This window comes from Strongylocentrotus purpuratus, unplaced genomic scaffold, assembly GCF_000002235.5.
Source record: "Strongylocentrotus purpuratus isolate Spur 01 unplaced genomic scaffold, Spur_5.0 spur5_scaffold_5, whole genome shotgun sequence".
In the NCBI taxonomy this organism is placed as follows: domain Eukaryota; kingdom Metazoa; phylum Echinodermata; class Echinoidea; order Camarodonta; family Strongylocentrotidae; genus Strongylocentrotus; species Strongylocentrotus purpuratus.
In genome coordinates this window covers 42,799,456-42,825,059 of record NW_022145611.1, presented here as the reverse complement: position 1 = coordinate 42,825,059, position 25,604 = coordinate 42,799,456, and the positions used below count along the sequence as shown (strand labels likewise).

The window sequence follows — 25,604 nt, the reverse complement described above, 5'->3', positions numbered from 1 at the left end:
GCATTGGCCAATCATTTTGTAGTCATACCCCTTTTTATTACCAGTATGTAAATCTGTTATGTAACTTTAAACTTTCAAAAGATGAAAAGCTGGTTATTTAGACAGTGAAGATCAACAAGTAGTATCTATATCCTTGATTTGTTACGGTAGGTGAAGTTATCCAGGAATATAATCATACAAAAGTCTGAAGTGATTGATGTAAAGTTTGTTTTTTTTTACATAAATTTGTACATTTACATGCATGTAAGAATGCTGTCTCATTGATAGCTGCTTGCTAGAGACTGAACATTATATAATATTGCACCACAAGAGGGAGACATTCAACTAGGTTGTAGAGTCAGGTTGAGGGGAGCTGTGAGTTGTTGTGTATACGTGCCTGTGTTGCCATGCCTGGCTAGCCCTGAAACCCAGGGGCCTTTATGGCTGACCTAGGCTTGTCTGTCGCATACTGTTGAATAATTTACTCATTGACCCTGAAATCCATAGATTGTCTTTATCATACATATATTATGACTCTCGTCAACATTTTGAATATCTAAGATTTTAGGAAGCAACAATTGTCTCTCTTTTTCTTATTTGGATACATGATCAAGGGTATATAGGTGTACTTCCTTTTTTGATATACATGTATGTGTTGTAGAGCTGCCAGTTCACTCACGCAGCTTAGCTGAGCTAGCTGGCTGTGTTTACAGGAGCACTCACCCATGTCGTCATTGGGTGAGTCTGACAGCCAATGCCTCGGCCTGCTCGCATGCCTGCCTGCCCTCCCACGCACTTTTGTGTCAGCAGCATTCATAGGCACACTGGGCTGGCCGGGTAGATATGTGCCACTCATTAGCCAATACTCTTGAACCAACTCCTTGCTTGAACACACACACACACACACACACATACACACCAGAGCTAGCCAGCCAGCACACATGCTTGCTCGCAGACTAGCTGTGTCAGGTACTGCAAGCTAGTATACCCTTGGTGATGTTTACATGACCTGCTAACAACACTTCCCGGATTTGCATGCAAGTTCACGCTGGAGCTGAGATAGTGTTTCGTGTCGGTTTGGTTCCTGCTGGTGGGAATTTTTTTATTTCTCTGGAATTGTCCAAGCGCACAACCCAGTTCTTTACCTACGCTACCATCTTGGCAACTGGTCATCCTGTAAATATTAGCCTCATCACTACCAGGCAGCCAGCCAGTCAGACAAACCTCTTCTTATCCACCATGATCACACCGGCCTAGCAGGCCTAGCCTAGCAGGAGACCCTGTCATCATGTAAACATTGGATTCTCAGCATGATGTAGCTCGTTATCTCACTTCATCTTCAACACCAATGATACACACATGTATGTGTAACATCTTTTGTGCCTTATATTTACAAAGACTGGACATATTGTGGAGACTATTGGAAATAGTGATTAGTTTGCTGGCATTATCTAGTGTCTTTCTTTTTGAGTGCTCAGGGACTCATACCTATGCATGGAAGTTTTATATGGAATACAGCCCCGAGGCCGAGGTAAACAAATAACAATAGCTAGCTAGCTAGCTGACCTTGTATTTGAGCTTTTACATTACATGTATGTACACTAACATTGCCTAGGAATTGCTCGATGACTGTATGCAGATTAATTAGCATAGATTATCACATAATCTCTGTACTTGTAACAGGGGATCATATAACAAGCATGGTTTCCTATCTTTTGGCAGAGCACCTTTCTTTGTTAGCTGCCAACTTCCATTTTGGAGATGACTCATTACAGTGCAATAGCCCACATTCCAATGTCTTTTGTTGTCTTTTCTTTACCGTGTACAGTCCATTTTGCCTCACACAGAGCAATTATTGGAACCAAGAAAGGAATGCAACCTGCCTTTCCTTTTCACTAATTCTTTGTTCTCTTTGACTTTATTCCACAAAACCAGCCTAAATCTTGCTTTTATTGTGTAAAGGAATGCTTTGGTTGTTTAAAGCTTTTGTGTAATTATTAAAAGCTCAGTCACATGCTTCTTTATGTACAGAGTACATGCCTTCTCATTATATGATCATGTAATTTTACAACAGTACATCCCCAATGCCCTTCCATGACAAAATGGCTTAACTGATTTTTTTTGTGCAAAATTGAGTAATTTAGTGTGGGTGACTCAGAACATCAAGTTACACATGTTTAACTAAAATTTAAGTTTTTAAAAATACTGTAATTATTTATTTTGATAAGTCAACACTGAATAAAAACATTAAAACACTTTTAATAGCAAATGAAAATGCATGTTTCTTCCTATATCTCAAAAACACTAAAATGTCAGTTATGTTGTTTTGTCGTGGAAGGGCAGTCTACCACTGTACCACATGTACATTTTTTTTTTACATTGTTGGCCTTTATACTACAGGTTCTTTATAAAATGTTCATCTATTGTATTTCTTGGACATTGCTTTTATGAAGAAATCCAACTCATGAATAGGCCCTTAAATTAAACAAGTTATTAAGTAGTGAATGCTATTTTGTAAATTCCGTAGTTAAATAAATATCTACAGTATATAATATTTTGGAGGTGTACAGTAGTTTAATGAGTTCAATCGATTAGTCACCCTATCAAACAATCAATAAAATCCAAGCTAAATTTGGTGTGCAGTTCAAAATGGACGGGATGGAAATGTTGGTACATGTTGATACCAAGAAAGAAAATAATTGTGAGAAAAGTTTAGGAAGCCTAGTAGTGTGTGTGTGTGTGGTAGGTCACATTGAAGACAAGTGATGGAATTTCTTGTGTTATCAAACATACAAAGAGAAACAAAGTAGGTCGGTACCTGGTGGAGCAGCCAATTGGGTAGTTAAGTTGGGTGCCTGGCTTGGCTGGCTGGCTGCTCATTCTCAAACCTAGATTCAACTGTTTGCATTCTTTCCATTGTGTTCACAAAGTGTGACCCCGGCCAATCCTGCTGTGTGGTAAAACCAGGGTAAAACCAGGGTGTAACGCCCTCCCTGCCACAATACAATCCACCCTGGAGAGTTGCTTTCCAAATCTCCAAGGAGATGTATTGTTACAGGGCTATATGTTTTTTTCCCCTCTAAAAAATGAATTGACAATATTTTGACAAACTTGCCATGATGTGATAAATAGAAAGATGATTTTATGATGATTTTATGATTGGATAGGGAGGGATATCATCATGAATATGCTTACTCTTTGTCCCATCCTTGTACATATCTCCCTTTTCCAAGAAACTGATGAGTCAGTCCAACAATGCTCAATCTATAGGCCACATGCTTGCTCGCCTTGCCATACATACATAATTCAGTGTCGGGGGAACGTCTCCCTCATACACGTTCATATGTAGAAGCAGTGCGCAAGCTTGCATGTGCATGTACACACACTAGCTAGCACATGGTACTTACCCTGGGATTTTTTATGTGAATATTGGAAGTCGGGGCTGTGTAATTGAAGTGGCTGTATGCATAGCTGACATACGTGTACAATGAACTTGGTTTCACCTTAGATTGACCCCTCCTTTCCCCCTCCTCTACATCAAACATAATGGGTAGACAAGTGGGGCAGGGGCAGGGGCAGGGGCAGGCATCAAATTGTGACCTCCTTGCATGGGTAGTACAGTCTTGGATGGGAGCAGTCAGATCATTGATCTCTTCCCCTAGCTAGCTAGCTGCTACGCATTCTTTTGTCACAAGAAATGGAAGGTTTCGTTTACTTTCACTTTCTATTCAAGTCAGGTTTACAGCATTCTTTCTTGGCTTTACTCTATTCATATGGCAGCATCTGTTAAATAATTGCTCCTAATTGGCCACGTTAGTTTACACCTGCTTATTTAAAAAAGTAATGAATTCCAAGTAATCCTCAAAAGATGAAAGATGTAATTAATTTCATTTTGTACCATGTAGAACCATAAATAATATAGTGCAAAATCAGTCTAAATAGTTGGGGATAGCAAGATAACACAGGAATACAATAGGCCCTGAATGTACATGTACATGTATATGCTACCAAATGAAATATCGGAATTATATACACAAACTCAAATACGTTTTTTTAATAAATTATAAATGATAGTAATGAAATGAACCAAACCTCAGTTAGCACTCCTGTTTATCAGTGTAGATAAGGTTTCAATGTTATTATATAGGTATCTTTAATATACAAGAAATATGCTGTAAAAGATATCCGCAATATGTATTTGAATTCTTTATATTCAAGAGAAAGAAAATTAACTTGTATTGGACATCTGTCCATCAATTTGTATAGCTCTAACATTTTGTGTCAGTGCCTCACAGTCATTATAGAACAGTATGCTGACATCCATTTGAACATAATAAATGTGTAAGAGATGACTCATTTGCTTACAAAATCTAGCCTAGACTGATATACATATGGCAGTACCCATATCCATTCAATATTTTTTTGGACTTCTTTGTACAATGTACATGCATGTAGACGTACAAGTGCTCTATAGCATAGGCATAGGGAGTATTGTGGAGGTCATCTCCAGGGCAATGCAGCTAGAGTGTGCTGGTTTCTCAACTTCAGCCTCATGTGCACTAGCTAGCATTCTGGAAAGTATTCTCAAAATTCTTCATCAAACAAAGATTGGCATGGTCATAATGATCAGCTGAAGAACTGGAACATGGAGAGTATTCAAAATAATACATTATTGGGAAATCTCTTCAGTGCATTGGTCAACCGTTGTACGTGTAGGTGTTTCCCTGAAAGGTCATGACTCATGACTAGGGTGAATATCATAAAGGGTGCATCGAATGTGTGCCTCTCATGTGTTGACTACTATGCTCAGTATTATTGGGTGTATGTATAACGTTCTGGCTACGAGGTGCTAACCTAATTAGCATTAACCATGGCATCTTACAAAAGCATAGAAAAGCATTGAAACATGTCCGACATGAAACCTTTCAAAAAATGACATTGTTTAGATTTACATGTTTAATGTCCTTATTCATGCCACACTTTCCAAATGAACAAAAGTGAATAACAAAATAATGCAAAAGCCTTCATTACATATTTGCTGGTATTTTGGTAACTAATTTCCTGACACCGCGCTAGGAATGTTATACAGTGTTTATGCCATTTTTGTCTCGCTTGCGTAGCAAAAAAGCGAGACATATGTGCCTCTTTTCCGAAACATCGAACATCGAAAACTTAACCTAAGGTTAAGTTTTTGATATAATTTTGAAAGTTAAAGTCCTTAGTCAATGAAACTTGGACTATAGGGTTATCAAGTATCTCCAATCATGTGAGTAGTATTTCAGGTCACTAAGATAAGGTCAAAGGTCATTTAAGGTCAACAAACTTAGACTAAGTTTGTTGTGGAATCAACATCAAGATTTCGAATTTTTTAGCATATTTTCAAAATCGATTGTTTTAATTCCATGAAACTTGTACCCAAGGGTTATCAAGTATCACAAATCATATGCCACAAATTCCAGGTCACAAGGTCAAAGGTCAGTAGACTTGGATTATGTTTTCACAACTTAAGATGAGAATTAATAATTTTTTTATTAATTTTTTTATATTTCATGAAAGTTATCAATCTTGATAGAAATGATAGTAAATAATTTTTTGGATGATTCTCTGTAAATATTCACTTCAAAATGCTGATTATGGACAGAGGATTTCAATTTTGGGGGCCTGCTAATGGGCCACCCTGCCAATAAATAATATCCAACCTCAATTTTCATCATATCGAATTGCGTGATGCAGGCGAGACCGCCGAGAGCGTTTCCCTTGTTAGAACCTTGATTTATGTAATGCAATGTCAGGGACAATTTTTTTTCCCCTTTCTTTTTTATGTCAATCTGTGAAAAAGTGAATGTTATATATATATGCATGGTAAGACTTAAAAAGGGACTTCATATGAGATATTGAACTAAATATTGCAAGAAATATACATAACTAGGCACCAGGCACCTGAATATTAACATGCCTATTTTATGATCTTATGTCAATGTCTCATGCTTAGACTTTCACTATTGTTTTCAACAAAGATTAATTATGTAACTTCCAAACCATATTATGAACCAATCAATTGGCAATTTATTTGAGATAAAAGATCAGCTGTTTATTGCCAAATACTAATATTTAATGGCAATCTACTCACAAAAAAGTGCCTATTTTGATTATCAAGATTATTTGATGATTTATCTTTAATCTACTGCTAAGAAAGTAGAACATGCTTGTGGGTTAGCAAGAAGAAGGGCCTATCTTATGGGAATGGGGATCAATGCTTTTCCGAATAAGTTTGTTCCAGGATATGAAATCACTTCAACTTTTGCTTGAACTTCCCACAATCTTTACTTTGGACGTTATCCATTATGTAATATCTGCTAGGATAAGGTTTTCTGATTTAATACAATATGGTGTAATTTCCTGTCTTCCTAATACATGTACATAATACAAGACCAACAGAAGGGTGTTTGTTACAGGTAGCCAGTCATCCACTGCGTTTGATGGCTAGTATTTTCTTCCATGTCATGTGCATTTGTTCTGTCCACAGGCAGCAAATTATCTGCTTGAAGTAGAAACCAAATGGAGCTGGCCTGGGAAAAGTTGCAATATCAAACAAAAGGCCAGACAAAGTCGTAGGCGTAGGCGTGGCAAATGGCAAGGTGCATGCTTGTTAGCAAAATGAGTGCAAGGGCTCCATATTTTTATGCAGAACTTCATGAATTAAAATGTACATGTACAATGTATGTGAGCAGTGTGCATGAAGATAAAGGTCGTTTGTAGATGCCTTTGTTTAGTTGCCTCATACTCTTCCCTGCATGTACCCATTAGGGACAATAGTCAACAGAGAAGAATTGCCTTTGCTAATGACAGATTTTTTCTCATGCCCTTTAATTAAATCTTCACATATCAAATGAGGGGGAGGAGGGTGTATGAGTTTGAAACCACAAATTTCAGTGGATTTCAATCAAATTTGATGACTGTTAATAGCATTACAAAATAAATGACACCCAAGAATCGATGTATTTTCCCCCAAATATTAGACCCCATCTCAGGATAAACGGCTACTGAGACAACTACAATTTCATCTTGACCTATTATGACATGGAATAATCCTACATGTATCTCCAGACATTGCAATGCCTCTTAGACTGACTCTACAGTGATGATGTACCTAAATCAATTTAATTATTGATCAAATAATTGCTTTTCAACTTGTGATCAATAATCAATATGAGAGATAATAATTGCACATATTTGCTGATATTATTAGGCTGACCTGGGATGTGTATATCACAAAATCTCGCTGCGTAATTTATATGATATATATATATATATATCATTTAATTGTTTTCACAAATTCTTAATAATTAACTCTTTTATATCATATTTTGGAGACAGCTTCCATAAAAACCTTTTTTTTCTTCTTCAATATATGAGGCAGGTTCAAGTTATATAATTGATCAAATTGGTAAAAGGACGTACTGTATAAAGGCTGATACTTGTAGCTCACCCTGTAGCTCAATTCTTAGTTATTGTGGGTCAAGGTCGTATTTTTTTGTTCTATAATGATCAGTTTTGTTTGTATATATTACAATCTAAAAGCTATTCCAGGATTGATTCCGCTCATTTATACATTGCATCCCAGAAAAAACGAAACCGAGAACTATTAATGTTTTATCATAACTTAATCACAATTATAATTAATAAATGACACACATTTGGAAAGCTTATATCCTCTTTTGATGCAACTCATATGATGCATATTTCACGCATGAGTGATTAAAAGCAATTTGAAGAGAGGAAACCAAAAAGTCATTTGGCGGGCGGTATCTAAATTTCAAGGAGAAAATCATATTTCTAGAAAGTTCAATTTCTGCTCTTTCATATGACACCTCAATCAGAAAGGGCAGAAATTGAACTTTCTAGAAATATGATTTTCTTTTTAAAATTCAGACACCGCCCGCCAAATGACTTTTTGGTTTCCTCTCCTCAAATTGCCTTTAATCACTCATGCGTGAGATATGAATCATATGAGTTGCATGTAATGAAAGAGGAGGATCTAAGCTTTCCAAATATGTGTCATTTATTAATTATAATTGTGATTAAGTTATGATAAAACATCGATAATTCTCGGTTTCGTTTTTTTTTGACGCACTGTATATAATTTCATTGTTTTTTATTACTGAATGACTGATCAGGAGGTAACCTTGGTTTACTGAGTGTCAAGGTTGAGAATGAACATACATGTACATGTATTTTTGAAGTTGAAATCTATATTCTGGGAAATCCAAGGTCCATGTGATAGAAGATCACGTACTGTTTGTATGCAAATTCTTCTTCTTGGTTTCTAGCCAAACTCAGCCTAAATATTTGACTTTGATACTGAACTTGCTCGGACATGAAATTGTCATTCTATTTAATCTATTTCTGTTGGGAAATGAATTTTATAACGAATTGTTGTTTGTCAAATTATGTTTATTCCCCAATGCATAAATCAAAACCAAGTCACCAAGCACGTGTTACAACATTAAATTATCTTTATAACTATCGAGTTTACTAAGCTTTGTAGTTTTTGTTGTTGAATTCAAGGTGTCTTGGTGGACTTACAAGAAAAATGAGATGTAAGTTGGAAACTGGATGTTCCTACTACAGAGATTGTTCATTAGATGCTACATGATTGACTGTAGGCCTGGGATAGAACAGTTTCCAGGATGTTATTCATTTGTCCTGGAGTCCTAGAGTCATTTAATTATTATGTACATGTATGCTCATGTTTAATGTAGCCTTCCTTCCTTTATTGCATTCCTGTGCAGGTCTGGATGTGGCAGGTCCACCCCAGCCAGGCAACAATAATGGGCCACTGGGTGATGCTCCGACCATAGCCTCAGGTCAGCCACGTTCCAGGAAGGGTAGACCTAAGGTGACTGGAGCACCAGGTCATCGCTACCAGCAGCCGTGTCCCACATGTGGCAAGGTCTTTGGTAGCTCCAGTGCCCTGGCCAAGCACAAACTCATCCACAGCAATGAACGCAGGCATAAGTGTATCCTATGTGCCAAGAGTTTCAAGCGACAGGATCACTTGTAAGTACACTCCACCCTTCATTATTTTGGTAATATTACATGAACCACAACAAATACAATTTACTACAGTTTGTTAGTTTGTTGCACTGACCCACTTTTTACAAATTATAGGTTATTTGGCACTTGAGAGGCAATTGCGGGCCCTTTGGGTAAAGTTCATTTTTATAATTAATCTGCTTAATGAAAAAGATATGCTAAGGGCTTACATGTACATGACTATAGAATACTTTTATTCTGTTCTAAGTAAAGTATCTTGTTATATATTGCATCCCCTACAATATCCAAATCCATAATTCATTCCTTTAAAACAGGAAGAATTTTTTTTTGTAGGGTTTCTTTCCTCCGGTATTGCATTGTTCATTGTTGGGCAAACAGACTGTATGCTGCACATAAGGCTAATGTTGTATGTGGATGATACAATTCTTTCTACCGTTACCAGTATACACTACATTTTATTGACTTAAAATAGACAACATATTTGTTGTTGATAACATCTGGTGCAAATGATGAAGAAACACAGGCCCTATATATAGTCTGTATTTGCAATGGCATAATGACTATTGGTCCTCTGGTCAAAAAGCAGGTCATAAGTGGGTCAATCAGGGAACCAAACACCACCCTACTGCTTACATGTACATGCTGGGATTGTATTCAGCTTGACCCAGGTCATTCAGGCTGGCTCTCTCGCTCGCTTGCTGGCAGGGAAGGCTCTTTTCTTTTGTGTCATAAGTCCTGCTGGGCTGCAATCCCAGACAAGGACAAATTCATGTGGTCAAGGAGTGGACTATGAAGCAGTGGCAGCAAGTGGTGAAATGAGTATCAAAATCATATTACCTAAACAACAGTGATCTACTTGCATGGGCTGGCCAGTCAGGGAGTGATCTACTTTTGATCTAAATAGTCATTAGAATAAAGAGAGAAACGAAATCGAAGTAAACTTGAGTCAACATGTTCATGAGTTTTATTGGGTCACCTTTTCAATGAATCATGGCTTTATATGATGTAAATATTCAATTTTTCATAGATATGTATCTTACATGTACATGTATACTATCTTGAGTTGCATGTGAAATTCATTTTGTTATTGTGAAGAATAAATATGCTTTTGATTTTTAGATTAGTAATTAAAATGTGTGCTGGCAGTGTATTCTGGCCTCCATACCCCCTGATGCTTGGCTGCATGTAGGCTTTAATACATGCTCTGCATAGACCTGGATCAGAGAATGCCTGGATCTCAGAAGATATTACATAACATCTTTTCAGCACAGTAACAATAGAGGTTAAGAACCCTGGATGAGGGAGAACGAAAAGCTGGTGAAGCATATCCATCCATTCTGCATTGAGAATGTGATGCAAAGAATCTTTGAGCTTGTTTCCCTGGGCTTTGATCAAGCATCTGGTAGCTGATTAGTAAGGAAGGAACCCTTCTTTTTGTATGCTTGAGAGGTTGACTGACCAGTTAAAGCTAGCCTAGCTTGTTCATTATTGATGTGGATTAGTTTAGGCTGCTTCCAGGCATAATCATTCGTGTGTACTATATGAGATGCAAGATTCCTTGAGCTTTACCTTGATTTTGTCAGACCTAGACTGCTGAGGCTTGGTAATGGCTATGCAACGCATCGTAAAATTTGTGATATGATGATGATATTGTAATATCATAATAACAGATGTTATCCAATTACAGAGAGTGGACTTTACTGATATGATTGACAGGCATTACATAATGTACTGCCTGCACACTCCACCTATTTCAAGATAAATAGCAGTGAACAAAAAGTTTGGTGTTTGCAAAGTATGACACAAATACAAATGGAAACAGAGAGGTGCATGTCTTTAACACTTCCAAGAAAGAGAGAAACAAAAAGGGTCTGTCTTAAAAGGAACAGAAAGAGATGAAGGGGTCAAAGATAATAAAATCTAGAAATCTAGTGTCCAAAATAAATGTCTGAGAAATGGATGGTTGGGCTGTTGCTCATTTCCAACTCATTCATTGACTTTATGCATCAGTCCCCCTATATTCACTTGAGAGATTTTTTTTTTTTTTTGTTCATAGGTCTCCATTTGAATACCCTTTTTTGTGTGTATTTTGTTATACTTTAAATTTTATTTGTAGATCATACTGGCTGGCCTGAATATGGCGTAGTGTATTACCATGAAATTACAGTGTGGTAAAAAGGTTGTATTTGCTTAGACACAAAATAAATTGAAAGAGATAAAAAACAATTAAGATTTCATCTAGACAATTTATCAGTTTAAGGAAATATTAAGGCTTACACATATTTTAAACTAAAATATAGCAGTAAAGATACATTGCATACATGTATATACTTAATAACCGTTATGGCTCTTCTTCTCTATGGGATCCCCAGAATAAGCATGTGAGGTCACCTAGCTTAAATCCGGTTCTAAAATAAAGGAAATAGGGTCTTTACGGATAAGGCAAGGAGATATGATTCCACAGGTCTAAGCTGCTGTGTGATTGACAAACGTCGGCAAAGTGATTGTAGGCCAACTTGTAGCACTTCCCACGACACTCGCCATATTGATTTTCTGAATTATTGAGCTGCCTTGCAATTGTTGAAGCTCTTTTCATTGGCTCTACGCAAAATGCCTTAGCAAGGGGTCAATGGAAGTTTGTCCGAAGACGACCAAGGTGTTTCCAGGGCCTGGAAGTCCAATGAACTGTCCTATATAAATAGTACTAGTACCAAGTACTTTTTGAAGTTCAACTTGAAGAAACAGGGAAACAGATGGCTGACTTGTCTAGAAACTTTTCTTGAACCTGAGAAGGGGTTTCCATGTCATTGCTATGGTGAGTTACTGAATTGGGATTGTATAGAACTGGTGTGAAATTTGGAACTCCCAGCTACAGACCAGAGAAATATAGTAGATTTATATTGTTAAAATGGGCATCATAAACAAAGAAGGTATGGAAGCTACTGTAGGGATTTGAATACATGTGTAGTTCGAGCATCTTCAAAAGAAATTAGTTTGAAATGAAAGTTTGAAGGCTTGCTCTAGAGCTGTATTGTATTTTGTTGTAAGTGCTTGTGTTTTGGCCACATACATAGCAATCGTATTGTATGCTTGGAGCAAGAAAGGCATTAATTCTAGTTTGAGTGATGTGAAGGAATACCCTTCTGGCCCTCATCTGATAAGATGTTCTTGTATTTTGCTTCCCAATGACCTTTCCTTAGAATTATCCCAAAATATTAACTGAATTTTAAATTGTTAGCATATTCATGTGTCTGTAGGTGTGCGTTTCTATTATCTTTTTAGTGTTATCTTAACTTTTCAAATCTCTTTCATTCTTTTCATTTCATTTCCTATTTATCATTCTTGTCTTCATTGTTTTATTTTGCTACATTTTGCATGTATTCCTTGTTTTCCATTCTCTGATGATTCATGTAAGTAAACCCAACCTAAATATCCCAGTATGATGTCACCTTTAGTGACTCATGCTGATTACAGATGAAGCCAATGGGAATTCATGTCCTATAGTATAGGACATACGTATCACTCATACATGGAGCTGGTCATCTACCAATCTTCTAACCTTTCATAAAACCATCATGAATAATGGGCATGGCTTTCCTGCCAATACTAATAGACGCTACTGTAGCTTGTCATTTTCAGAGACCTTCTTTATAACATGTAAGTACATGTGTGGGACTGTGTATCATAGTAGGTCTAGACAAATTGTTTCACTGCAGGTAACTTGCAGGACATGGAAGAATCCAACATCCTCTTCTTCTTTCTTTGTCGTTGTTCTTTCCTTCCTGTCATGTATTTGACCCAAGTCAAACTAAGATCTTATTCAGATTCTATCATTTAACAACTTTCCAGCTACTTCATCAAGAATGAAGTCATTTCCACAATATAACGATAGCAACATATGCATGTAGCAATATGCATGGAGCAATATAAAACATATTTCAGTCAGTGATTCAAACCATTAGATTGTCAGTTACATACATAGTACATTTCACAGTATTCCACTGAATAGTTTCTAGAAAATGGACTCTTTACAACCATAATGGACAAGAGTTGTTATACTGTGGTACTCAAAATGAAGAGCCTGTTGAGCTCTTTTGTTCGAGGCTAAATTTCTGGGGTTATTACCGGTACCAGTTTCATGATTGTTGGCTAGTGAATATTTTCCATGGAATTTCCCACATGTAGTTTCACATTCATAGTAAAGGATAATGATATAGTCTGTTGATAACCAGGATGGCATCTGTTATCAGACAATATATTCCACGATGTAGTAGGTATGTACTTGATGTGCAGGTGCACATTGTGATCAATAAGGATTATTACTATACAATTGGAATCTAGCTTTACATGTAGCCCTTACATTGCATCCTGCTTCTTTGATTACAACTGCCCAAGACCTCTTAATGGTAATTATGTATCTGGATAATATGTTAATCATTTCCTGTAAATCAGAGACATCGGGAGGTACAGTGTATACATGTACATGTACATGTAGATATGTACATGTACGTACCTGTAGCTTTTAGTTATAATATCCAACATCTTTCTCCTGCATGCAGGTACCCTCACATCTTCTGTTACATTTTGTCTTTTTTATTCAGGATTGTACCTGATTATGTTCTGATTTTCACTGAGCTATTTTTATTCAGTGGTCCTCTTGATACAGCACTATTATGCAATCCCAATGGCAGCTTCTTGCTTACATACCAGACTGAATTCACCATGCATAGTTCAGTAGAGGTAAACAACCTAGTTGGTATACCAGTCATACACTCAGCTTTGTGACATTCATGCTGTGCATTTAAAAGACGTATCTCTTTGGGCTGGAGCCAAGTACAATGGGTCTTTTCGTATCATGTCTGGTTTGGAGAGCTCACTAAACTTGCCTTAACTTCCCAACTGAAACTAACTGTTTTGTATAGCGCCTTGAGTAAGATATATTAGATAGGTGCACTTTATAAGTATCTATTATTATAATTATATTACATAATAAGATGTTTGAAATGTGTAATTGAGGCTTTCTTAGTCTAAAGACCTCAAAACCATTCCCTTCCTTTATGAATGTATAATGCTCCATATTGTTCTTGTGCTACATGTACATGTAGGTTATGATATGAAAGGTGTGTGTGCACACTGAGAATCTTGGCAAGAATTCTTTCTTATTTTATATCTTTGATCTTTGTTCGGAAGGGAAAGAAATCATAATAAGAACTACCTTTTTTCCTATTTTAATTTCAAGCCTTGAACATTTTGGCAAGGAAGTGTTCCAATTATGTACCCAAAGTACATGTAATTTTTTTTTCCACAAAGAGACCTGCACTAAATGCAAGTAGTATGAACGTATAGATCAGGAGGTACATTTACACACACACACATATGTGATTTTTCAAAAAAAGAAATAATGAAAAGTATAATGCAATAATATTTCCCAGAAATTTAAGTGCAAAATACATGTATATTAAATGACAGATTTTCCACAAAAAAATTTGATTAACAATATGACACAACTTTTTATTTTTTTTTACAAAAAACAGTAAATATTGCTTGTAATCATGATGCAAAAGTGTCATTCACTCTTTGAAATCAATTTTCAGTAGTTTGTGTTTTAAAAATAAAATAATATTATCCTTCAAATGTCAGATTATTAAAAACAAGCTATTGTGGCATTGTAATTGTTTGAGTACTACATGTATGTGTTATTTTTTAAAGATTAAAATACCTCTTTCATATGCTATCACATGAAAGATATATAAGTGGAATGAGTACAATCTTAAGGATACACATTTATCATATTACCTGTACAGCCTTCCCTAGATGAAGGTGTGGCAATCTAAACTCATTCTGGTATGACTTTGCAACTATTGAGTCATTGACTAGATGTGTGTTAGGTACCCTGTCGATTGTCTTTAGAATATCTACAAGAACTCTTCCCTTTAATTACAAGAGAATGCTGGAATGATGTACCGTAAATCTCCGTGTATAAGGTGCACTTTTTTGCCGCCGAAAAAATTTGAAAGTCGGGGGTGCGTCTTATACACAGGTACAGATTTTTTTTTTTTTTTTTTTTTTTTTTTTTTTTTTTAGTTTCGATTTATGGCGCTATGCCTGGCAATGTATCCTATGTTTTCTATAACAAATGGTGTACCACAAGGTTCTATCCTAGGTACTCCATTATTAGAAAGATAGAGGATGCTATTCATATCATGCATGACTTTTGATGTTTGGCATAGAACACAGTGCTTCTGCTAGGTGATGTGATGAGGCTGGTGTGGGACACTTGATATCATGAAGCCTTAGACTGTTGTTACTATTATTTGTGACAAGTTCACAACTTCAACTGCACCTCGATGTAAAATGAAGGTCCTTCCCCGCGTGGGTTTTCGGCAACAAAACAATTTTTTTTTTCCCCCCCGAAATAGGGGTGCGCCTTATACACAGAGATTTACGGTATATGAAAGGTCCTTTTACTTTGAAGGAAACCTAAATAAATGCATGTATACATGTACATACACATACATGTATATGACCATTTAGTGGAAGAGGCGTCCATTTGGATTTATCAACATCGTTTATAATATTGCGATTATTCACTTGTAAAGGTGTATGAAAGGAGTTTAATATGTATTTCTGATTTCAGTATACCTCCGTTCATATTATATGGAAGCAGATTCATTTGAACTACTAGAATGAAACTCAGCTTGAGGATAGAGTAATACATCAATGACATCAGACTATCAAGAAACAATACTTCTTCACCCACCAATCCCAACATCCCAGATTATGAGAAACAATTGTAACACGGGAACAATTCATTTTAGCACCAAGTGAGTACAGGAAGTTGTCTGAGGTTCATTGTCTGAGTATTTGCTGCAGTCAGACAATATTGTCATGCCAGGCCAGGGGGTTGTTTTGTTTTGTTTTACCTACGTACCAGGCTGCAGAGGATGTTCAATTGTACTGATATGATTTTGTTTGATCTGCAACTAATCTTGTTCTTTGTAAAGGAAACCAAATAGGCTTAGACATAAACAAAAACAATGACACAACATATTAACAACAACAAATATTACATGTAAACTATGATAATAATACGCTGATTGTGAACAATGAAGAAGAAAAAACATCTGTTGAAAAGTTGGAGAAATTCACAATGGTGTTGTTTTTTTATTAATGTTTCTTTTCTATTTTCTGACTTCTTGATTGATGCTAAATCATTTAAAATGGACATCTAAGAAAACATTATTTATTTTCTACAAATTATTGATATTCATGCATTTTATTAAAAACAATATTGTAGGTACTGTACAAATGCAACTGATGTATAAATCATAGTAATGGCTATTTGTTAGCTTTATATTTGGTGTACATAGATGAATATTGCAAGGACCGCAAGGACTGAACTTTTGACTCCCGAAAGGTGGCTGGAGCCCCTAGCTCTCTCACTCCTGTGCTTTGAGTTTGACTGCCTTTCATGAGCTGAGCTGCGTTTATTTGATTTAGAAATGGAGTCTGTGAACTGTGGGAAAGAAGAGTGGCTATGAGAAGTCTGATCTTGACCTCTCCTACACAGTATGCATTCTTTAGTCTGGCTAGCTAGCTGGAGAGAGAGCAGGAGAGAGAGAGAGAACTAAATATTGCATGATGAATCAATCCAGCAGGGTAGTAGATGTAGCTGAGCTGGACTGGAGCAGAGCTGGTGCAGAGCTGGTGCCTGGGATTTGACCTGGATATGGCACCCAGGCAGGCAGGCAGGCAGGCAGCAAGCAACCATGCATCCAGTTTGAAGGGTAGCTCAGTCAGATACATACAACAATAATATCATCATAAGCAAGATTCCTCAACCAACCAAGAAAGGGTTTTACTCACTCTGACTTTTCTCTCTTCTATGCAATCCATGTACTATGAATAATACATACCGGTAATAACACTCCATCAATTCTATGTTGACAGGAGCACTAGGAGACATATGATTTGATCAAGGGATAAAGAGTAATTTCATCAGGGCATATGTATTCATTCTGGGAGAGTGATTGCTTCAATAGCTTTTAATTAAGATATTCTGGGGGCGTACTCATGCTAGTATTAAGTTAAAAAGTGGAAACTGCAGGACTTATCACCACTTCATGTTTGAAAATTTATAAGCCGGATTGTTAATGTTTGAATGTGAGTTATGAAATAGATGTCAACTAGAATACATCACATTCATACACTGTCTATCCTTTCCTCCCTGAACATAGAAAACAGGTGTGTCAGAATTAACTATTCTGATCTTGTTTTGGGCTATTTGCAATTTTTAGAGAAATGATGGAAATTAAGAGTTATAATAATGACAATGCAATTGTGGGAGAACGAGTGGAGCCCTTTGTGAAACCTTAGCAGCCAAATGGATGCTGCTGAGTTCCTGTCCCAGATTGGAATAGTTCACACAACCCTGGGATTTCTCACTAGCTACAATGTATCCCTAGGAATCTCACAGTAGGATCCTGTCTACAACTAAGATATTGGAGGCTGTAAAATTGATTTATGAAGAATACAACTTCATTTCAATAATTTGTGGATATTGATTGCAGGAGTACACGATTTCAACAATGTAATTTTCATATTTTATACATCCCATACTAAGTTAGATTGATCTGGTTATACATGAATTCTATTTGGGTGCCTGCCTACAACTATTAGTAATGAAGGCTGTAATGTGTGTTTTGATTTTTCCTCCAAGAGTTAAAATTAGGATTTAAAATGCTCATTATTCAATATTGAAAATCTTATAATTAACAAAGAAGTTAAATATACATGTCTCAATTCTAGTCTCTAGTTTATAATTTAAAATTTACATTACCAAACCAAACCAAACCATTATTAACAACAAGTTTGAATGAAATGTCTATGGTACTAATTTCATCATTTCAGGTCTGTTTGATATTCATTTACATATTTACACATATACATCTAAGGAAGAATAATTTTTCTTGATCCTGTCATTAATTCACTGGATTCGTAGTGTTGCCTGGTGGTGTTGTTAGGTCCCCATACAAAGTGTTACACCATCCTGTCTGTCTGCCTGTCTGTCTACCTGCCTGCCTGCCTACCAACCTGGGAGAGTGGACCCTGGGATATAACCCAGGAATGCCCCCTACCCTACCCTACCAACTCTATTGTTTGTAAACAATAACCTGGTAGTGCCTACTGGACTGAAAAGATGGGCCTTATTTGCATGGAATGTGAAGAAGCAAAGTGGTGTTGAAGACAAAAATAGACCCAACGACCTTTGGCTTGTACCTACTGATGGCAGGTTTTATAATTGGTGGATGGTAGCTATTGTCTCAACAGAAGCTGGTTCATGTATAACCAGTCATAGCTGTGTTTTTAATCCTGGATTACTAAGCAATGAGTCTGTTTTGGTAGTGTGTCAGTCAGGGTGTGTGTGTGTGTGTGTGTGTGTGTGTGTCACTTTGACTGTTATCATTCAGCATTCTGCTATTGAATCTGACCATGACCTTCTTTCATATCACACCTTGCAAATTAACAGTTCGATGTTGAAATGTACATGTAGGCAGTAAGGGTGATGCAGATGTACTGTAGTTTAATAATAACAGTTATTTGTATTGGAAGATTGAACATTTAAACAACTGTTTTAAAATACATCAAATTAATATATAAATATCAAATACACTAACAAATATTGCATTACTGATTTTAGGTTTGCTATTACCACTATTTTCTTTTCTTTTCTTTTTCAAATTCTGTGTAAATGACCCATCATTGTTGCATCAATAGATGAATGTGCAACAGGATACCAATACCAAGTGATATAATTAACTTTTATTAAAGAATATGAAAGTTCAATAATTGATTTGCTATCTACATTTCCTTGATGTCCCATGTTGGCAACTATAAAATGATTTATATTGTCAATCTATTTTGCAACATCTAAAAAGAACATCTGTTTCTCAATATGCTCTTTTACAGAACTGGTCATATGTTGACGCATCGCAGCAAGAAGCCTTACGAGTGTGCAGTGGATAACTGTGGCAAGTCATACTGTGACATTCGCTCTCTGCGAAGGCATTTTGAGTCCCAGCATCCAGGCCTTGTAATGGAAGACAACATGAACTACACTGGTGATGAGAAGGATCCAGAACTAATGGCAGCAGAAGCAGCTGCAGTACAGGCCAACAGACATAGCCAAGTCATGATGAGAGGATCTCCAGGGGCTGACTTCTCGCTAGGATTGGGGAATCCCCAAGATCTCAATCAGTCAGGCTCCAGCCAGGATGCCAATGACAGTCCTGGTTCCAGCTCTAGTGCAGCGCTACAGTCCCTTGCCCTTGCTGCACAGAGGGTACAGAACACACCGGATCCTTCCCCGAGTCAGGGTCAACTCTCCTCCCAAGACATGTCTACCATTTACCGTCTGGACTCGTACACCACACAGATGTTTGGTGGTAACCTTCCTGGTATGGCTCCATCTGTCCTGACTGGAGGAGTCCCTGGAGGAATGTCCACCTCCATCCCTGTAGGTGGACCAAGAGAACTGTCCATTCAAGTGCCCAACCCTAAATTCCAGGGTTTGAGTCTCTCATCAGGAGGGGTTGGAATGAGTGGAAATGGTATGAGTGGGAATGGTATGCTCTCCCATCAGTCTCCTGGTTCAAACAGGTACTCCAGCCAGCCCGGTCCGGATCTCGGTATAAGTCCTAAGAGCTCTTCAAAAAACAGCCATAGAACGTAAGTAAACTTCTCCCACATACAATGTGGGAAATTATGTAGAATATATTGATCAATTTTCATGGCCTTTTTTTAGCTTCCAAAAAAAAAGATGATAGTTGTACTTAGCTTATTTATGGCTTTGATGGTAAGGGCGACTGTCATAATGCAGGGATGTCAGAATATATAAGAATATCGACTCTGCAACCTTGAAGGTTTTTGGATGAAAAAGACAGAGACTCGATATAATGACTGCTATACTGTACAACTATACAAGTTTTGTCATTTTAAACATTATCTATATACTGCCTATGCATCTATCAGTAGTTCCATATTCAGTATTAGTTTAGAGCCAGTCAAAAAGTTCTAAGCAATACCTCACTTTCATGGGTAATATTTTCTTGATTTTCTACTCTGAGCAATGAATAATTTTTTATTTCTTGAATTTCTGCTATTAATTTGTTAATGATGATATACAGTATATTATTTATTGCATATTTCAAAATCCTACATAAGTTTACAGTTGCACCTATTATAAACTTCATCAAAGATGAAAATGACAGCTGTGATGTAATTACTTTAGTTGCCCTTCATGTAAGCCACAAAGAATCTGAACAATGTGGCGTGTTCAACTACAGTGTAGCTGATCCTCTCGTGCCTTACAAAGGCAAATTATTTCAAATACTCTACCAGCTCATCATTGCTCTTCCATTGTAAATGCAAGTGTAAATGGTTCTGCAACGGCAGTAAAATTAATGATGACCTGAAAGGTATTATCTGTATTCTATTTGTGTAATACTCTTGTAACCATTATATCTGTGTCTTATCCTTTTTTTCTAACAGACATGAGAAAGAAAGAATAACGGTGGAATGCACAGTATGCAAAAGAACTTTTAAAAGTATGCCAGCCTTAAATGGACATATGAGACTTCATGGAGGTTATAACAATGCACGAGCAGAGGGATCACAGAAGGTTTCACCTTCCAAATCAGAAGAGAAGCCCCCACTGCCAACCGCACCGAGTCTTGGTCAGGCCAGGTCACTGGCTCATCCGTCTAATATGAATCCTACATTGAACACACATGCACAGCTTTCCCAAGTACAGAGTTCACAGGCAATGGGACAACATAGACCTTTAAGAATGGTTGGACAATCTGTTACCCCTCCTCCTCCTACAATGCACCTGTCATCCGTGTACACAAATACGACTACCTCACATGTGCCTTCATGGCCTGACTACAGGCATCAAAGACCGCACACCGTCATGAGCGGTGGTAAACCTGCATACCTGCCCAACCTTCCTAATCTCCCGTTGAACATGTTACAGGATGAACTGACAACGTTAGCCCACACTGCTGTAGGGTTGGCAGCACAGTCACAAGCCTTGCAGAAGCCTCAATTACAGATGTCTCAGCCTCATCTCCAACCACCTCAGCACCATCCGTTACATCACACCACTCCCCTTCCAATGGATCGCATCCAACCGGTACACCCATTTAATTCCAGACTGCCCATTGGAAGCAAACCTTTACAAATGCATAACAATCAGGTCACACAAATCATCCCTAAAGAGGAACCCATGCCATACCCACCACCCACCTCTATGGGGTCCCCCAGCCCTCCGCATCTGGAATATATGTACAAGATTGCTCAAGAACAACAATTCAAAGAGATGCCGCCAACAGGGCATTCTACCCCACCACAGCTTGAGTCTAAAGACGTGGACCGGTTGAAAGACAATGTTTTCAGAGACCCACCTCCGGTGCAACCTACTGTAACAAAGAAGAAGCCACGGCCCCCATCACTGTTCATCCCATCTTGGGCAAGCAACGTCACCCCTGGAGGAATCGCTCCTTGCTCCTACCCTAGTCAGATGAGGTCTCCCAGGGAGATGGGTGTCTTCTACCGAAGCAACAGTAGCACCACTCCACCACCCTACACACCCCCTCCTATGCTGAGTCCTATACGGAGTGGCTCTGGATTGTACTTCAGCGTTGGAAGCAGCAGTATGCCTGCCTCTGCCTCAGCAGCAGCAGCAGTCACTCCCAAGTCTGCATTCCCACCCAGTACTCCAAGCATGCTTCAGATGCACAGAAGGGGTAAGCAACAATAAACACATCAATAGGGGTGGGGTCGAGGGGGGGGTGAATGAATGTATAAACCTACACAGAACAGATTAATTGGTGAAGTAAATTAATTTGTTAGCATTGCAGATACCGGTAGAACCGCTAAAAATGTTTTCATAGTTGTCAGGTGCTCTTTCAATGTGAAAATACTTCATACCCTAACATGATTTTCTACTTTATTTCTCAATTATGTAATCTTATTTAAAGTTTTGTAGTCATCATACTTTGTGTACGTCGTTTGTCTTTATTATTTTTGTTATTTTTTTATAGTTTATCACATTCATTTAAGAAAGAAAAAATCCTGATAAATGCATAATTCACATGACAAAGATATGATAACAGCTGAACAGACAGTTCATGAAAGGGAGCAAAATCATTTTAATAAATCCCTTAACATTGCTGTCATCAAGACAAAAGGTGATCAAATACTGTACAAACTACAAATTTGCCAGTTACCCATTGTGGTTAAAAGTTTATTGCCCTTTCATGACCTCCACCCACATATGTAATGTGACCTTTTTTCTGTATCCTTTCTTTCTCTTCACCCGGCCCGTTCCCACCACCACAGGAAGCATCAGCGCAAGCACTGAGGAATCTGATTTTGCCTTCCCTTCTGAACCGTAAGTGAAACACATCCTAATCTATGACTTCCATTGTTAACTAGCCTTCCAAGCCTCGTCTCTGAGCTGCTAAATATGGGTTATGTCCATTGACCTGGGATAGAATCAATGCCTGATTATGTTCAGCTTTTCCATTTGATATTCAGTAGCAAGTAAATCAAGAAATGTTGCTTAGAATAACACATTGAGACCAAAAGCATGGAGAGCTACATGTTGTTATATAGATGAGCATCCCTCTTCATGAGCAATTCAAAATTATATGTTTAATGTGTTATCCAAAGAGTTGAAATTAACGACGGGAGGAAATGGGGATAATTTAAAAATGCTCTTGGTAATACATGAATGTATGAAATGTGGCAATTGCTATCCATTATACGTAAGTTAGGCAATTTGCTATTTGATATATTTCAAATGTTTGTCATAATTCTTACTACTGTAATCAGTATCTTTGTATTGATGTAGCTTTATAACCCCTTGCCACCCAACGGTGTAGAAGTCTGAATTATTTATGCTTTTACAGCATGAGGCAAACAAAAAAAGTAAATATTTTTTTCTGTTTTGGAGGCAAGTGTGAAACGTATGAAGTCAAGGGAAGACATGTTGTGCCTTATCCAGGGTAGCAGTCATGATAGGAAATCAAGGCGAGAGAGAGAGAGAGAGAAAGAGAGAGAGAGAGAGAACAAGAAGAATGAGGGAGGGAAAGGGAGTGAAATGTGAGAACGGATCTCAGATTTGAAGGACCTGTGCAGACACTTCTTATTCTTGTATTGTTATCTTAGAGTAAAGCTTCCTCATTGCAGCTTCCTTGATAATTCCGCCCACACGCCTCCTCACAAGATGCTTTTCAAATTAACCTCCCACGCACCCATACATCAAACACAAGGCAACCTAGTATCCTAGACAATATTGAATATTCTTTTTACAGTCTTTCACTTTCTGTTGAGGATAGGCTTGAATATAGATACATGTTTCATGATTGAAATGTCATTGCTAATGTTATTTTGTAGCATGATGGTAGGTTTTAGAAGAGTTGTTATCATGCAACATCAATGCAGATAGGCTTTGTTTCATATTTTTTTCCATATCATAAATGCTGTTGAGATAAATAATAATAATAATATTTAATTTTTATATAGCGCTTAATACAAATGTCTTTTAGTGCTTTACAAATATACAGATAAAGTAGTTCCTTTTCCAGACTATTAAATAATACTGATGGTAGTACAAATATAACTATATTATAGTGATTTTTGACATTATGAAATTATGACATTTTGATCTTGATAGGTAAATTGAAGATCGAAATTCAACATATCTTATAGGAATAACCTGACATATCTTATTAGCTTGGGATCATGCCCTTCATGAATCTCTTGGTTCATTTATAGATATATATTAATGAAGTTTGATGGCACTCTGTAAAAAGCAGAAGCCAGATCAATGGTTCACAGGGATATAATGTGATTGCCTTGTAATAAACCCTTTGTAGGGAAGTGAATGAGGAAGGAATTACGTCATTGGGAGTCTACTTCCTCCCTATTGTATTATTCAGGGAAAAGTCAGGGTCACACTAAAAATCAATCCTTTCCTGCTTCAGACCTTTCCGTGACCAGTAGGTAATACATAGCTTCCTGGTTTGCCAACGAGGTAAACACTTGTGTTTGGCTTAATGGTGGGTCAGAACGTCATTGCATGGATGAGAGTGAGCCAAGAAATATCCACATTGCGTAATAGATCAGACAGTTCCTTTCCTTGTGTTGTGCAAGAGTGACACTGCAAGGGATTGTACCCACAAACCTCAGGAAATATGTTTGACTTGTTAAAAACAAGGAAAGGCCTCATGAGATTTTTGTATCAAAAGATTATGATGTTCCAGAGAAATTTCTATGAAATTAATTTGACACCAAAAAGACCTTGATTGCACCATTACTGTTATAAAGATGCAAGCTAGATGCATGTAGCATTTGGGAATACATTTTTTGAGGGTAATGCAGTTTGTGTATGTTTGGGGGGGGGGGGGGAGCTGTGGGGTTGCACACGCAGCATATATTCAATTACTAAGGTATTGCTTTTATATGTTTATCTTTATTTGTTATCATTTAAAAAATTATGTCGATGTTTATATTGTTCTTGTTACCTTGACAAGCACAGCAAATTCCCTAAAGATTTCACATATTAATTCTAACCAATAAAAAGATAGATCATGGCCAGAGTTTGGGTGTAAAGAATCTTTATCAGAAACATTGCATACCGTACATGTACATACATGCTGCATTCATGTAGAAACATGTTAATCAATCAGAGGTTGTAGAAATTATTAAGAGCATTTCTCACAAAGATAAGTGTTACTGTAGTTACTCCAACCCTACAGTAATGAGGCTTTAAAAAAAGAAAGAATAATCATTTCATAATAAACTACTACAATGCAGTGGATTTCCCTATACTTTTTCTAGAATTTTAATCTTTGTGCCATTTCCTGAAAGTTAGGAAGTGATCTACTTTTCCTTACCTAGAACAAAGGTAAATGGTTGACTTAAATTCTTTGAAATACATGAATGTGTATGGGTCTGTGTGTGTATATTGAGAGAGAGAGTGAGAGAGAGAGAGAGAGAGAGAGGGAGGGGTGGGGGTCATTTTACTTTCTGATACAAATATTGTTGATTTCCACATAGGTTTGTGATTAACATACTCTGTACCTCAAATTGGTGACATACATGTACATAGTCATATATTTTTTTTTTTTAAAGAGAAGGTCGATTGGCATAGTGCAGTCCTGGAGATCACAGAGTAGCTATAGTTACAGTATCAAATGTGACCCGAAAAATAAGCAGTCATTGTTTGTTTTATATTCCCCCATTGGCACAAGTAAAATGAATAAAAACTTCTTTAAGTTCATTCAGGAAAGGGATAGGAGTAGCATAGGCTCACATACTGTACATAACATGTATATTATGACTAAGTTTTATTTTTGATTATGGTAACTCTTTTACAATCCACATATGATGCATCTTACAGCTGCCCAGATATTTCTAAGTCCAAATCTTAAAAAGACAGACTTGTGGTTCCTTAACAATAAGTCCTTGGAAATGTCACTTCAAAGTTTAGAGAGGCCTTT

At 37.2% G+C, this 25,604-nt stretch overlaps 1 protein-coding gene across 4 annotated transcripts in view; it reads left to right on the top strand.

Moving 5' to 3' along the window:
* The first annotated feature begins 374 nt into the window (after nucleotides 1-374).
* Nucleotides 375-25,604, top strand: part of LOC100889942 (transcriptional-regulating factor 1) — a 37,552-nt gene continuing 12,322 nt past the window's right edge. Inside the window, exons 1-5 of one of the 4 annotated variants that reach the window (XM_030998835.1) lie at nucleotides 375-1,510; nucleotides 8,772-9,039; nucleotides 19,006-19,764; nucleotides 20,587-21,842; nucleotides 22,438-22,489. In XM_030998835.1, the coding sequence (XP_030854695.1) occupies nucleotides 1,474-1,510; nucleotides 8,772-9,039; nucleotides 19,006-19,764; nucleotides 20,587-21,842; nucleotides 22,438-22,489 (2,372 nt within the window). In that variant the 5' untranslated portion in view covers nucleotides 375-1,473. Of the gene's footprint in view, nucleotides 1,511-8,771; nucleotides 9,040-11,349; nucleotides 11,852-19,005; nucleotides 19,765-20,586; nucleotides 21,843-22,437; nucleotides 22,490-25,604 lie in introns of those variants that run through there. The other 3 variants (XM_030998834.1, XM_003729889.3, XM_030998836.1) reach the window with 3 other exon arrangements.